The 14,213-nt window shown below is 54.4% G+C and overlaps 6 protein-coding genes across 9 annotated transcripts; 2 read left to right on the top strand and 4 right to left on the bottom strand.

Moving 5' to 3' along the window:
* Positions 1 to 38: 38 nt before the first annotated feature.
* PV07_01403 lies at positions 39 to 3,962 on the bottom strand. 4 transcript variants are annotated; one of them, XM_016387922.1, is made up of 6 exons: positions 3,827 to 3,962; positions 3,303 to 3,776; positions 1,940 to 3,233; positions 1,571 to 1,840; positions 1,361 to 1,489; positions 39 to 565 (listed from the first exon to the last, which is right to left on the bottom strand). In XM_016387922.1, exons 3-6 carry the CDS (start codon positions 2,832 to 2,834, stop codon positions 429 to 431), a joined length of 1,431 nt encoding a protein of 476 aa, XP_016254850.1. In that variant the 5' UTR covers positions 2,835 to 3,233; positions 3,303 to 3,776; positions 3,827 to 3,962; the 3' UTR covers positions 39 to 428. The 4 variants fall into 4 exon arrangements, with proteins under 4 accessions (XP_016254850.1, XP_016254851.1, XP_016254849.1 ...); XM_016387923.1 differs by having other exon boundaries at positions 3,847 to 3,962; XM_016387921.1 differs by having other exon boundaries at positions 3,303 to 3,962.
* Positions 3,963 to 4,258: 296 nt separating this feature from the next.
* On the bottom strand, positions 4,259 to 5,732 carry PV07_01402 (uncharacterized protein). Its single transcript, XM_016387920.1, has 2 exons — positions 5,207 to 5,732; positions 4,259 to 5,149 (listed from the first exon to the last, which is right to left on the bottom strand). Exons 1-2 carry the CDS (start codon positions 5,630 to 5,632, stop codon positions 4,658 to 4,660), a joined length of 918 nt encoding a protein of 305 aa, XP_016254848.1. The 5' UTR covers positions 5,633 to 5,732; the 3' UTR covers positions 4,259 to 4,657.
* A 784-nt stretch (positions 5,733 to 6,516) lies between these two features.
* Positions 6,517 to 8,099, bottom strand: PV07_01401 (uncharacterized protein). The gene is made up of 2 exons (XM_016387919.1): positions 7,785 to 8,099; positions 6,517 to 7,725 (listed from the first exon to the last, which is right to left on the bottom strand). The coding sequence occupies exons 1-2, from the start codon at positions 7,842 to 7,844 to the stop codon at positions 6,589 to 6,591; spliced, it is 1,197 nt and encodes a 398-aa protein (XP_016254847.1). The 5' UTR covers positions 7,845 to 8,099; the 3' UTR covers positions 6,517 to 6,588.
* A 249-nt stretch (positions 8,100 to 8,348) lies between these two features.
* Positions 8,349 to 9,776, top strand: PV07_01400 (uncharacterized protein). The gene is made up of 2 exons (XM_016387918.1): positions 8,349 to 9,083; positions 9,133 to 9,776. The coding sequence occupies exons 1-2, from the start codon at positions 8,583 to 8,585 to the stop codon at positions 9,637 to 9,639; spliced, it is 1,008 nt and encodes a 335-aa protein (XP_016254846.1). The 5' UTR covers positions 8,349 to 8,582; the 3' UTR covers positions 9,640 to 9,776.
* A 79-nt stretch (positions 9,777 to 9,855) lies between these two features.
* PV07_01399 (uncharacterized protein) lies at positions 9,856 to 12,758 on the top strand. The gene has a single exon (XM_016387917.1). The coding sequence runs from the start codon at positions 10,087 to 10,089 to the stop codon at positions 12,568 to 12,570; it is 2,484 nt and encodes an 827-aa protein (XP_016254845.1). The 5' UTR covers positions 9,856 to 10,086; the 3' UTR covers positions 12,571 to 12,758.
* Positions 12,535 to 14,150, bottom strand: PV07_01398 (uncharacterized protein). The gene has a single exon (XM_016387916.1). It carries the CDS (start codon positions 14,012 to 14,014, stop codon positions 12,614 to 12,616), a length of 1,401 nt encoding a protein of 466 aa, XP_016254844.1. The 5' UTR covers positions 14,015 to 14,150; the 3' UTR covers positions 12,535 to 12,613.
* Between the last annotated feature and the right edge of the window lie 63 nt (positions 14,151 to 14,213).

Raw genomic sequence — 14,213 nt, 5'->3', positions numbered from 1 at the left:
TACATGGAAGAGTTCTTGAAAGATTCGGAACAATTTGTGTGGCAATGTGGCATGTAATTTGTGATATGTGTCATGTGCGTTCATATGTAAGTACATGGGCAATTGCATAGAACGGATGCAACATGCAGAAGATCATGATGAGTGTGTGAACACACGAGGATCATCGTAACGCTCATTCCCAAACCCCCACACCCGGCGGGTTTGTTGTGCCCTGCTCTGAGTAGCAGGATAAGTAAGTTTCTAGCTTTGTCTGCAATGGGTACCGTGGATGACCCTTCATTTTTTTTCTCTTCCGCTGAGTCGTTAAAAGGCCAAAAAGCAAAGAGGAGCCCGGCTCTTCCTTTCCTGTCCATGCTGATGCGGTCCGGTAATGTACAGTCCTTTTTTTCATGTTGAAGTCCAGCTTGCAAGAAGGATCATCGTTCACGTCATGAGGAAGGACTCTGGGTCACTTCTGCCTTCTGCGCGGACCAGCCTAGCCAAACGAATGGGTTTCGGGCCCTGAGCCGAAACGCGGAGTGGTCTGTAGAAACTGTTGGAGCGGGTGCAGGCGTCGGCGCAGGATCTGGAATGGGTAGAACAGCAAACGTTAGTGGTTGGTCTCCTTCAGTAATCGCTGGTGACAGGGACGTGGGGGAAGAGCTAGAGGATGAACTGGCTGGAAAGATTGTGACTGTGACTGTATCTGTGGATGTGGAGGTGAAGGACATGGATGGCAGAGGAGTGGGCTGAGCGGAATAGCTCTCTGTGTCTGGGGCAGCTGAAAGGGGAAGAGGTGGGAAGGGCTGGGGACTGTAGCTCGACAGTGGCACTGGAAGGGCTGAGGAACCAGCAACAGCGTCGGCAGCACCAGAAGCAGAGGCAGATGGCAGGTATGTCGTCAAGGTCAACGTCCCGCTAAGGGTGACGGTCCGTTGAGTCGTTGTGGTCTCCGTCAAGGCTGGCGACGGTGATAATGATACGGGAACCACTGCTGCTGCAGCCGAAGCTGAGGGCACATATACCGTCAAGCTCACTATGCTTGCGACTTTGATCGTACTCGCGGCTGTCGTGATTGTTTTGTAATCGCTGGAGCCATCATCATCGGAGCCATGTCTGCCGCCATACTCGGTGCTGCCGCTGCTGTGTCCGACCCAGCCTGTAGGGCGTGGACGACGCCACTGAGTCCTAGAAGCCCAGGCGCCACTGAGCCATGGCGGTGGGCTAGTAGGGTGACTGAACCTCGGATACGCCGAGCCAGTTGGGCACCAGAAGCAGTTGGAGGGGAAAGAATGAGTACGAAGGGGAGGGAATTCAGAGGTCGTCGAGGAGGCGTAATCGTCGTCCACAGAACCAGGGGCGGTTGGATACAATGACTCACCTGCACTTCGCTTGGTATACCGTGTCTGGTATACAGTCTGGAAGACGGTTTCGGTAACAGATTCATACTCAGTGAAAGTCGCCACGACAACGTTGCCGGCAGCATTTGGAGTTGCTGTCACTTGAGGTTCTGGTGAGGAGCCAGAGTCAGCAGCCAGGCTCTTCAACCATTGAGCAAGGACGGAGAAGATCCATGGGAGTGAGGACTTACGGTTGTTATTGTTGTCGCCGCCACGTCCACCCCGGCCATCCGAGCCGCCAGTCTGTTGCGCCTGGGCGGCATCTGTAGTGGTCGTGAATACACCAATAGGAATGACACTGAAGGTTTGGGTCTCGATGCCTGGTCCAGCTGTTGAACCCACGTGAACGCTCAGGAAAGCAGGTACACCAGTCTCGGATGCTGTGGCAGCGGAGACACTAGCTTCGCTTGCACCACCAGAAATGGGACCTGTAGCTGAGGCAGAGAAGGCAATGGTGGAACCTGTGTAAGAAGAAGACGTCAGCACGGAGGTGGTAGTCGTCGGCGACACAGTTTGCGTAAGAAAAGTGGTGGGAACGTTAGTGAACGGGATGGTCTGACCTGTGACAGCGGTAGGGTTGGCAAGATCGGTCATTTGAGCAGACACCGCAGCATTGTCAAGCGGTTGACCTTGTGAATAGTCGACTTGTGCCTTGGAGACCGTATCCACTCCAGAATTGTCGACGATGTCAATGTCCATGCAAGTGGTGTAAATCTCTTGCTTGCCATCGGGAAAACCTGGAGTGCCTGGCAAGGTTGGCCAGTCCCAAACCCAATAAAGGGTGAAAGGTTGACCCGACTGTGCATCATCTGGAATCTGGATATCTTGTTGACACCAGAGATCCTGACCCATCAGATCATCGGCAGGATGGCTGTACTGCTGTTGACGTTGTTGAGAGATCTGACCGCCGTTCACTTGGTAGCACTGGCCATCATCGAAGTTGCGAGTGGACAGAAGCCGACCGCGACCGTCACCGCCTGAGCCATCCGCTGTCCAAACACGGTGAATGGCGAGGAAAGAGTCGTCGGGGCTGGGTTGAGTGGTTCCGTAGACATAGACCGTGCCTCGATTCGGTGGCTTGCCGGGTTGGTTGTCGGGTAAAGTAACATGGCCGTTTTCTTGGAAGCGCAGTGCAACACCTGCTCCGGCAGCAGCCTGCAGTCTCGGAGAACCGTCGGTTTGGGTTTGGGATGTCTGGGAGGATTTGCACATGAGGTCGGAAGGCTGAATCTGGTTGATTGGACGCCCATCGGGTGGAATGAGGTTGACCATGGTGGGATCACTGAATCCAGGAGTACCACGCAGGACATTTCCGCGGGCAAATCCTGGTTGTCCTACCAAAGTCCCATTCGGAGCGATGACCATCAACTGTTCGATCCAGGTGTGTGCTGATGTGAGAGGAACTGTAGCAAGCAACCCGATGAGGGCGCTGCTGAAGATGGATTTGATGGGCATGATGCCGAAGTTTGCGGATTTGCTAAAAAGGTGAATGCTTCTAATGACCAGCAAGAAGAGTCGTCAAGCGTAAGTGGCTTTTCCGCAAAGAGTGTAAATCTCGGTGTAGATTTGGGTTCTTTGAAGGGACCGTGTGGTACTCGCTGAGTATCTTTTGTCTGAAAGGATTGGTGGCTCGAAACTGGTCGAAGCTCAAAAGGGGTGGTAGAAAAGCAGATGGACCGGCACGGCCGTGACAAAGGAGCGACAAGAACAAACAACAAAGGGAGTGAGGATGAAAGGAGTGACAACGGATCACATTGATCTCTGGGACAAGGCGGTACTACAATGCCTGCGCAAGCATTGTTTGTGTTGGTCGTGAGAACAATGGTAAGGAACGGCAGGTCGATAAGCGAGCGACTTCACTTGGGGTCAGCAGACGACCAGAGGGTTGGGCAGAAGACAAGAAAGAAACAAGAGCTTGCGAACCAGCAGATGAGCGAGTGGAGCATGGATATGGGAATATTTCGATCGGCATCTAAGCGCAAGGGGCGGATGGAACCAGCTGTGATCCATGTACATGGCCTCCCCTTTCTGGGGTCGAGGCTGTGGGATAGACTTCGCGGTTTGCTATCGATAGGCCAAACCAGCCTCACAAACAGCGGACTGCCCGCCCTCCACGCAGGGAAAAGGGTCTGCATCTGAAGGAGATGGCGTTTCAGGAGCTTGAAGCTTGACCTTAAGCTGTTCGCGTGGCACCGCAGGGGCCAGATGTGGTTGGTGCGGGATTTTTCTTTAGCCCGATCCATCTTGCAGATAGGCTTGAGGTCGAAGCTTTGTGGAGGCATGAGAGGGGACAGTCTATCAGGTCCGGCATAGAAGACGACTCGTATTGAGAACGGTAGCCGGAGTATCTGGTAGAGAGTGCCCAAGTCTTGTCGGGTGAGGCAGTAGCACAACAAGCTGAAAGTGAAGTGAGTGAAACAATCAACCTCACAGCGCAGGGACCTCACGCAATCGACTGGACACTCACTGATGGCACAACACCAAGAAAAGAACGTCCCCTTGTGACCCCTTTCATTTCACACTGACGGTCGCGGTCGAGAACAGAGGCCAACGATAGGCACTGGGTCAAGATTCGGAAAAGACGGAGAGGGACGATAAGGGAAGCAGGGAACAAAAGTCGTTCGGATTCCAAACATTAGCCTGCGTTTCAGGTGCCACTCTAGCCTAGTGACAGCCTCACCACCCACTCGCCAAATTGCGCCACCAGCCAATCAACCGCCTCAAGGCTCCTTGTTCCTGCAGCTGGGCCCTGAAGGCTGCATGAACAAGTCGCTTCGTCAACCGTCAACCGTGAAGCTTGACCATTTGCTCTCGGCCTATCTTTCCACATGGAAACACGACCTTCTCTGCACGAACATTGCGCGAGCAAGAAAGTCTCGAAGTTGCCATAATTCCAGAAATACTACAGATCCATCTCCTAAGAAATTGGTTTGGACCATCAGGCTGGTGTGACACTTGTATATTCCAAGGACAAAGCTTAAGCTGCCAATACTATGGCCCTCCACATAATATCCAACTGATTCGCGCCGTCCCGGGTGAATCAGCACCCTGGGGGCAATGACGTAGATATGGAGTAGTGAGTGTTGGTGATACACAAGCAGATTGAAGGAAGATAGCCAAGGCTCCCAAGATGTTCACTTTCGGGAGACTGAATGGGGAGTTCGGCCCCAGCGCAACATACTCCAGACTCCATGCTGACGCCGACTTGAGATGAGATGTTTCCCACGCCCGCCAACGGTGTTGAAGATCAATGCCGTTGGGTTTGATTGTCCTACACCTTACCGTTTGAAGCCACTCTCCTCGCGGAGGTATGCCTCAAAGTCCAGCATCTTTTCGTTCAGTCGTCGACATTGTGCCAAATCTGCCCCATATCCTTGTTCCCTGAACCACCGAAGCATGGTGCCTAATTCCGGCACCATATACATGAGAAAGTTGCTCACAAAATCGTATGACCGAGGCATGGGTCGACCCAGAACCTTCCAAAAGATCTCGTTGGCTTCGGCTTGTGTCAGATCGCACCCAGCCAGACTGATTGCCGTGTTTTTGTAATCCTCGGTTTCCGCGGCGCCAAACGCCTTGGCTGCAAAAACACCAATATCCTTTACAGCGACCAACTGGAGTCGCTTGTCGCCAACTGTATGCCAAGTGGCAGCGAAGATGCGGCCTGGGAGGTTTGGTGTGAGATTGTCCATGAATGCCGTCGGTCGCAAGATGGTATAGGTCATCTCTGTTCCTCGAACTTTTTCTTTCAAATGCTTCTCCACTTTGTACTGGAATCGGGTCAGTATTTGTCGCATGCGCCCGCAGCTCGCACAGCTCCGACGTACCTTGGAAACGAAGTGACCAACATAGGTAGCGTCTACTTCAGACTTGTCCGGGCCACCACGATCAACAGAGGTGTAGACAAAGTGTTTGACCTTATGCGCAATGGCTGCATCTACCACGGCATTTCCCTGTTGTGCCTCCTTGTCCTCGACCTTGTCCTTGAGGTTGGGCAATGTGACGCAGAAGACGCCCCATACCGCACCGACGCCTCCAGCTTTTGTGAAGATGCTTGTACAATCATTGAGGTCCCCCTCGATGAGGGTGACTTGAGGCTTAGAAGCCAGAGCTTTGGCCGCGTTCGAGGAGGTCTTGCGAGTCACGGCGAGGATTTCGTAGTCGAAAGGAGGAGGGTTCGCAAGCAGCGCCTTGACAACAGCGCCGCCCTGCTTGCCAGTAGCACCTGTAACGAGGATCTTTCGTGTGGTCATGTCAGCTATTACGATAAGAGATGGTTCTGACAGTGGTCAGTCCGGTGCGACTGATGTAAAGGAATTGGATATAATTTTAGATGCCGGTTGAAGACCGACCGAGGAGGAGCATCGCTTTGCTCGCTTTTTCCAAGCACATGCGCAGGCGGAGAATTGACGTCAGCCCCAAAACACGGCTTGGTGAATCAACGAGAACATGGGCAACATCATGCGCCGGATATCTTGCTCTCCCCTCCATACTGCAAATGAAAATAGAGTCTGCTGCTCTATCATGGATCTCGAAAACCATTCAATGACACTTTCTGCAATATCCAAATGTTTGGGCAACTTCTAGTTCAAGTAATTCACCCAGCGGGACGCGACGCGCCGCGGGTGGAATGCCTAATACGCATTCCCTTCTTGCCTGCCTCACCAACATTGTGGGCCGAGATTAAAGTGCAATGGCCGCAGGATAGCAGTTGGCACCGCAGCAGGCGGGAAGCTGGTCCTGGTTGGAATGGGCACACCGGTTCAGACCTTACCGCTAGGTGCGGCTGCTTTGAGGGAGGTGGACATTATCGGCGTATTTAGGTATGCTAACTACTATCCTGCGGCTATTGCACTTTTTGCCAGTGGTCAGCTAGACGGTGTTACAGAGGATCTGGTCACGCATCGGGTAGCTCTCGCGGACGGAGAGAAGGCATTCAGAGTGGCTTCTAATACAGCGCAGGAGGGGGAGGACGAGGGGAGGGTCCCCGTGAAGGTGGTGATCACATACCCAGCGGCAAGGTCTGAACCGGTGTGCCCATTCCAACCAGGACCAGCTTCCCGCCTACTGCGGTGGCATACACGCCCATCTGGACACATGGTGGAGCGCCTGAGCACTCAAATACGCGATCAAACCCAGTTTCTAATTGATCCAATGTACAGGTGTATACAGCAGCTCTACGCAGATTCGCAAGCACAAGTCTAGTGCATTATGATGTGATCACCACCTTCACGGGGACCCTCCCCTCGTCCTCCCCCTCCTGCGCTGTATTAGAAGCCACTCTGAATGCCTTCTCTCCGTCCGCAAGAGCCACCCGATGCGTGACCAGATCCTCTGCGACACCGTCCAGCTGACCACTGGCAAAAAGTGCAATGGCCGCAGGATAGCAGTTGGCATACCTAAATACGCCGATAACGTCCACCTCCCTCAAAGCAGCCGCACCCAGCGGTAAGGTCTGAACCGGTGTGCCCATTCCAACCAGGACCAGCTTCCCGCCTGCTGCGGTTGCATACACGCCTATCTGGACACATGGTGGCGCGCCTGAGCACTCAAATACGCGATCAAACCCAGCTTCTAGTCCCTCTGCCTCGCAGATCTCCGCCGCTTGTCTTTGTGCGTCCGACAGAATCTCTGGAATCGTTGGGGCGGGAGGGCTTCGAGGAATGAGGAATGTCTTCAGCTTAAACTTGCCTCCACCTAGCGTTGCGGCGATCTTTAATCTGGGACCGTCGATGTCGGCGATGACAGTCTTGGATACTCCAGCAACAGACAAAGCAGCAGCGGTCAGCATTCCCACGGCGCCCGCTCCCAAGACCAAGGCGCTTGACCCAACCAAAGGCACTCCCACTCCAGATCCCGCAGACTGACTGCGGTTCAATGCGTGCAGAGAGACGGCTAAGGGTTCTACCAGGGCACCTTGTTCGAAGGTGACGTTTTCGGGTAGTTTGTGGCACATGGCGACTGGCTGTGAGACCAATGTTTGCAGCGTTCCGTCCATGTGTGGGAAAGTCTTTGCAGAAGATCTGAAAGATAGCTTGGAGCACAGGTTGTATCGACCCGCGGTACACAGGGCGCACGAGCGGCAAGGGAAACCTACTTCCAATGCCACTCTGTCGCCAACTCTGAGACTCGAGGAAGGAGCGTCGCCATTTGTGACACCATTTGCAACCTCAGGAACAGCAGTGACAACGCCTGATGCTTCATGGCCGAGGACGAGTGGCGCCCGAACAACAAAGTTTCCATTCTGTCCATGACGGTAGTAGTGTAAGTCCGAACCACAAATACCTGTTGCCTTGATGGCTATTTGGACCTCCCCAGGCTGCAGAACAGGCGGTTGTCTCGTCTCCTATTCAAGCACCGTTCCGTCAGTCTTGCGCCTGCTTGGAGAGTAGCTCGGTTTCTTACCAGTCTCAAGTCATTCTTCCCGTGTAACACCAATGCCTGGACAGTCTCTGTATGAGCCATGTCGTCTGATCTCGTAACCCTGGGCGCCCCCGCGTCGACGTTTCTCTATTGCGGCCCTTGCCCGGAAAACGAGTTGCTCGTGTACAAGATTTTCGAACCTCTTGTGTTAGTACACAATATCTGCTTGGATTGAGGCAGCGAAATGTAAACTTGGAGGAAACGGAGAGAATTGTACCGATGGAATGAGCCCGGAAGCCCGGGGGACGGATCCAACATCTTAAGAATGATTTCGCAAGGGCGCTGTGGCATCCATCAATGGGCACCATGTGCCTGTACTCAGAAGGATCGGGCAGCGGGATTTTCTCCGATGCTTCAGCAAGTCTATTCGAGTAATCTTCGGCGAGAGTTAGGGAGACTCCGACCCTGAGGGTGACTCTCCAGCAGCAGTTTGGTCCAGTCATGGAGAGAAGGCAGAGGATGTGGGGGTGAGAGAACTAAAGACGGCAATTGACCGTGCGGGGTGAGACTGCAAAGTGGAATTGTCGTCGACATTGCGATGCTCGCAGTTTCAAATGCCGACGGAATAATGCCCACCATCACTTTCGCGTCGCCAGGTGACGCTGGAGGAAATATATCCCGCAATCTGGCTACCAGCGGCCAGCACCTTTTTATGGATTTCAGCAAGATTGGGTTAGGTTTGCCTTGTCCTCTTGCTTTCGACAAAAGGCGTTGCCAACCCGTGCTCCCCTAACTCGAGTATTCTTTCTCAGACCGTCCCTCCCCAAGTTCCTCTCTACCATGTCGAAACCTACCGTTCTCCTCATTGGAGGACTGGCACACACAGATAAAGAGTGGGAAGGGTTGAGTTCAAAATACAATCTGAAGGAGTTCCGAAAGGGCACACGCGAGCAGTTCCTCTCCAACTGCAGGACTGGCCAGTACGACGACGTCGTGGCGCTCTACCGCTCCAACCTATCCACGTCAGAAACAGGCCCCTTCGATCAGGAGCTGGTGTCTGTCCTGCCTCGATCTCTGCGATACATCTGCCACAACGGAGCGGGATACGACAACATTGACGTGGACGCTTGCACCCGGAGAGGACTCAAGATATCCAGCACACCAATTGCAGTCGATGACGCCACCGCTGATGTCGGTATCTTCCTCATGCTGGGTGCTCTGCGGCTGGCATGGGTACCTTTAGTGGCAATCCGAGAAGGCAAATGGCGTGGGGAGGCCCAACTCGGACACGATCCAAAGGGTAAAGTGCTGGGTATCTTGGGAATGGGGGGAATTGGCAGAGTACGCGTCACAGCACTACCTGCGGGAATCTTACACTGACTGAAATCAGGCAATGGCTCATCGAGCGCGAGCATTTGGGATGAAGATTGCCTACCACAACCGAACACGCCTGCCAAAAGAGCTCGAAGGTGATGCGACTTACCTCAGTTTCGACCAGTTGCTCGCCCAGTCCGACGTGCTCAGCCTGAATCTCTCTCTGAACGCGAAAACACGACATATAATATCTGCGCCCGAATTCGCCAAAATGAAAGAGGGAGTGGTGATTGTCAATACCGCTCGAGGGGCGCTGATCAACGAGAAGGATCTGGTGGCGGCGCTGGAAAGCGGCAAAGTGTCGTCGGCCGGGCTGGATGTGTTTGAAGAGGAGCCCAAGGTGGAAGAAGGGTTGTTGAAGAATGAAAAGGTCTTCATTGTGCCGCATATAGGCACCAGTACCTACGAGACACAGCGAGAGATGGAGTTATTGGTGTTGCAGAATCTGGAGAACGCGGTGGACAAGGGGTCTCTACTGACACCTATTGCGGAGCAGAAGGGAAAGCTGAACGGCCATTTATGATGACGTTCCAAGCCAGTCTAGCATAGACATAGATGGTAAATGGTGCTCGGGTAGAATTAGGACGACTAACCTGGATATGCGGGGAGTATTTGATCCTTCAACAATGATGGTGTTCCAGCTACGAAGAAAACTAGTTGATGAAGCGCAGACATCGACTGGTTGGTGAGGCTACCAGACCTCGGCATTCCTTTCACATGCGCTTCCAATCGTCATCTCCGGACTTTCAAAACATCCCGCTGCCACTCTCGGCCATCCACCTTGCGTCAGTCGCCAGCACATGTCTCCTGTCCGTGTGTGCCTTGATCGTTCGCCGAAGTAAGATCCAAATAAACCATACTGCGCATCAATCCGCCTGTTCGCTCGACATTATGTGGTAGCAGACAATGTCTCTTCGTCGTCCCTCCAGGTGAACACTTCACCTTCCGCTCCCCCTCTAACTCAGTCGAAATGCCTGTTCAGTCGAAAGAGGACCCGTTGATGGTTCTGTACAACCATTATCTCAACCTGTTTCGCTCCCGTATCCGTCGCACACCTAGATCCGTCAAACTTGCCGCCACCGCCGCCCTCATTCTGTCCATCCTCTCCTCTAGCTATGGCGGTTTCAAGTGGTGGCAAGCTCGTTCAAAAGAGAAGGCTCAGGGCCGGACGCTGGTCCGCAAGAATAGTGGTTTAAGAGGGAAAGGAGGAGAACGCATCATCTATGTTCCCAAAGGCGATACCACCTCCAAAGTCATCATCCATCCCATACGCTCGACCACGTTTGATGCTCATCGCAGACTGTTTCTGACCCCTCCACGGGTCACGCGTCTGGCCAGTGGTACTTCGACTCCGGCATATGGTCCTCCGCCAGCGCAGACAAAGCCCGGCCTCAACCTGGCTTTCCTCCATCAGTTCCTCAGTCTGGCGAACATCATGATACCAAGATTTCGGAGCAAGGAGACGGCGTTACTGCTGAGCCACGCTGTCTTCCTGATCTTGAGGACATATTTGTCTCTTCTGGTCGCGAGGCTGGACGGTGCCATTGTCCGAGATTTGGTGAGTGGTCATGGAAAGCAATTCCTGCTCGGGCTTCTGAGATGGCTCTCCATTGGCACACTGGCCTCCTACACCAACTCGATGATCAAATTCCTCCAGTCCAAGATATCAATCGCCTTCCGCACGCGGCTGACGAGATACATCCACGATCTCTACCTAAACTCGAACCTCACGTACTACAAACTCTCAAATCTTGACGGCGGGGTCGAAGGCGCAGACCAGTTCATCACACAGGATCTTACACTATTTTGTACAGCGGCCGCATCATTGTATTCTTCTCTCGGAAAACCCCTGGTGGATATATTTGTCTTTAACTACCAACTCTACCGCTCCCTTGGACCATTGGCACTGACCGGACTTCTCGTAAACTACTTCGGCACCGCAACCATGCTTCGGCGGCTCTCTCCACCCTTTGGGAAATTAAAGGCCGTTGAGGGCAAGAAAGAGGGAGATTTCCGTGGGCTCCATGCCAGATTGATCGCTAATGCAGAAGAGGTCGCATTTTACGGTGGTGCTGACGTCGAAAAGGTCTATCTCGATAGGTCATTCAAAGAACTCCGGAGTTGGATGGAGGGTATTTACAACGTCAAAGTCCGGTATAATATGCTTGAAGACTTTATTCTGAAGTACTCATGGTCGGCTTTTGGCTATATCATTACTTCAATCCCCGTCTACCTCCCTGCCTGGGCCGGGCTGAATGCGATTCTCGAATCGAATTCAAATTCGGGTAGAGAGGTGACAGAATCCTCGCGGTCGGGATCTCACATGAAAGAATTCACTACCAACAAGAGACTCATGCTGTCACTCGCCGACGCAGGTGGTCGAATGATGTACAGCATCAAGGATCTGTCTGAACTGGCCGGCTATACCTCGCGAGTCTACCAGCTCATCTCAACACTCCATCGCGTGCACGCCAACGCCTATGCGCCCGTCGGCCGGCGAGCCTCTCAACGGATAGAGCTCTACTCCCTGGCCGACGTCCAAGGCACGATCCAATACGGCTTCGATGGCGTTCGCCTTGAGGACGTTCCTGTCGTTGCACCAGGCTTATGGCCTTACGGTGGCGATGAGCTAATCGAGTCTCTTTCCTTTGTCGTCCACAGTGGCGAACATTTATTAATATCAGGGTCCAACGGCGTTGGTAAATCCGCCATTTCCCGGATTGTTGGTGGGCTTTGGCCTGTCTACCGCGGTTTGGTCTCTCGACCTCGAAACAACGGTATGGATGGAATCATGTTCCTCCCTCAACGGCCATACCTCAGCATTGGCACGCTAAGGGATCAAGTCATCTACCCGCATACGGAGATGGACATGCAAGAGAACAATCGGCGAGACAGCGAACTGGAGCGGATCCTGGAGGAAGCCAAACTTGGCCACTTACTGTCAAGAGAGGGTGGTTGGGATACGCGCAAGGAGTGGAAGGATGTGCTTTCGGGTGGCGAGAAACAGCGGATGGCCATTGCTCGCCTGTTCTACCATGAGCCCAAATACGCGTTCCTCGACGAAGGAACCTCTGCGGTGTCCTCGGACGTTGAGGGCTTGCTGTATGAGCGGTGTAAAGAGAAGGGGATCACGGTGATAACGCTATCCACGCGCGCCAGTCTTCGGAAATACCACACCTTCAACCTCGTCCTTGGTCTCGGGGAGGAAGGGTTTGATTGGGAGCTGGTCCGAATCGGCACGGAAGAAGAGAAGTTGGGAGTGGAAAAGGAGATCGCCGAGCTGAAGGAGAAGCTGGCCATGGTGGACACCTGGGAGAAGCGGAGAACAGAGATCCAGGATGAGTTGAACCAGGTCTTTGTGGTCGGGGACGGAAAGGACAACCAGCAAAAGGGGCATTTGGAACGCCCGGGGTATATTGCAGAGGATGCTGAATCGCGCCAGGAAACTCCATGAGTACTATACATTTTCTCTATACCCGTCAAGAAAACCGCCTTGACTAGGGCGTTGGGAGATACGGATTGGGCCCATCCCCGCTCCAGGCATTCAGCTCCCTTATGACCAGCCAGTTGAGCTTGCGCATGTTCTTCTCCTCCTTGTCGTCGCTCATCCTGTCCTTCTCGGCCTCCCTCATCTCCTTCTGGAAGTCCTTCTCCTCCTTCCTCCTCTCTCGGTCGTACCTGTCCAAGACCCTCTGCCGGTCCCGTTCCAGCTTGGCGACGTCTCGGGATTTCTGCTTCCGCGTGGCCTCGGCCAGCTTGTCGTCCACCTCGCGCAGGTGCTTGTCGAGGTCCTTGTTGATCTTGGCCATTTCGCGGTCGAACTCGCGCTGGGCCTTGCCGGCGTCCTTCTCGTACTGGGTCTGGACCTTGTTCCGCTTCTCGATCAGCTTCTTCTCGCCGTTGCGCCGGTCCCGCTCGTTGATCTTGACGTTCAGCCGGCTCATGGCGTTGGTGGGCACGTCGATCTCCGGCAGCGGCGTGATGTCCAGCTCGGCGATCCACGGCCTCATGGCGTCCAGCCTCCGCTGCTGCCCGCTCACGTCGCCTCCTGCGCCATCGTCTGCCTCGACGCCGTCCAGGGGCAGCAACAGCCGCGCCTTCCTGTTGAGCTTGCCGTCGTCGTCGAAGACGCCGTCCATGCCGACCAGCTTGGCCAGGGCCTCGGTCTTTGCGATCTCGACCTTCAGGCCCCGCGGGCCGAAGATGTCGGTGTTGGCGCGCCGCAGCTCGATCTCGGTGCGTCCGCGCTGGATCACCCCCGAGGACACCTCGGCCGCGAGGTTGACCACGCCGCCGACGATCTGGGCCGTCGGCTCCGGGACCGTGCCCACGATGTTCCCGGCCAGACTGAGCGCCATCAGCGGCGGAGACTTGACGGCCACGCGATTCAGCGTGTCGAGGAACGAGAGGAACAGCGTCGGCGAGATGTGGTACTGCGCGAGACAGGGCGGGTAGGCGCGCAGAAAGGGCGAGCCGTACCGCGCGAGGGTCGCGGGGATGGCAATGGGTTTGGGGATACGCGACTGCGACGGAGACAGAGACCGGCCTGGTGAAACTGGGGTCGGAAGCTGGGACTGGGAAGGGGAGAGAGGGAGGGCTGGCGAAAGCGGTCTTGGGAGATATGACTGGGAGGGAGAAAGAGAGCCCCGGGGCGAGACTGGTGACGGGAGTGGTTGCGGGTAGGGGTAGGGATAGGCGACTTCGGCCGTCTTGTGGCTGGAGTGGATGGACTCGTCGATGGCTTCGGTATAGGTTGGCGGCGGCGGTTGGTTCGGGCTCATGCGTGCGGACTCGTGGTAGCCGTGGGTGTAGGCGCCATACTGTTGCTGTGACTGCGCAGCATAGTTGTAGTATGGCGTTGGAGTCTTGGAGTCTCTCGGTGCTTTGGAACCGCACATATTGGCGGCTGTTGTGTTGTGTGAGATATCGGTGTAGCGTTGACTGTGGCTTCGAGTGCTGGGATGTAATGGTCGAATGGACTCTATATCTAAAGACAGACAGATCGATAGATAGATAGATATAGGTGTGTGTGCCACCCACTCTCTCTATATTTTTCGACTCCTTATATGTCTCTCCCCCCATCACTCGCCGTTCCCC

Source organism: Cladophialophora immunda (assembly GCF_000835495.1).
Source record: "Cladophialophora immunda strain CBS 83496 unplaced genomic scaffold supercont1.1, whole genome shotgun sequence".
NCBI lineage: Eukaryota > Fungi > Ascomycota > Eurotiomycetes > Chaetothyriales > Herpotrichiellaceae > Cladophialophora > Cladophialophora immunda.
Note: the sequence above shows the minus strand (reverse complement) of the source record. Positions and strands in the feature narration are given on the sequence as shown.

Coding starts and splice junctions, on each gene's coding strand:
- PV07_01402 (XM_016387920.1), bottom strand. CDS start 5,632: ATGACCACACGAAAGATCCTCGTTACAGGTGCTACTGGCAAGCAGGGC. Junction 5,150..5,206: donor TTGGTCACTTCGTTTCCAAG/GTACGTCGGAGC, acceptor ACCCGATTCCAG/TACAAAGTGGAGAAGCATTT.
- PV07_01403 (XM_016387921.1), bottom strand. CDS start 2,834: ATGCCCATCAAATCCATCTTCAGCAGCGCCCTCATCGGGTTGCTTGCT. Junction 1,490..1,570: donor CGGCGACAACAATAACAACC/GTAAGTCCTCAC, acceptor GCTCCTCACCAG/AACCTCAAGTGACAGCAACT. Junction 566..1,360: donor GTATACCAAGCGAAGTGCAG/GTGAGTCATTGT, acceptor TACCCATTCCAG/ATCCTGCGCCGACGCCTGCA.
- PV07_01398 (XM_016387916.1), bottom strand. CDS start 14,014: ATGTGCGGTTCCAAAGCACCGAGAGACTCCAAGACTCCAACGCCATAC.
- PV07_01399 (XM_016387917.1), top strand. CDS start 10,087: ATGCCTGTTCAGTCGAAAGAGGACCCGTTGATGGTTCTGTACAACCAT.
- PV07_01401 (XM_016387919.1), bottom strand. CDS start 7,844: ATGGCTCATACAGAGACTGTCCAGGCATTGGTGTTACACGGGAAGAAT. Junction 7,726..7,784: donor GGAAGAATGACTTGAGACTG/GTAAGAAACCGA, acceptor GTGCTTGAATAG/GAGACGAGACAACCGCCTGT.
- PV07_01400 (XM_016387918.1), top strand. CDS start 8,583: ATGTCGAAACCTACCGTTCTCCTCATTGGAGGACTGGCACACACAGAT. Junction 9,084..9,132: donor GAATGGGGGGAATTGGCAGA/GTACGCGTCACA, acceptor GACTGAAATCAG/GCAATGGCTCATCGAGCGCG.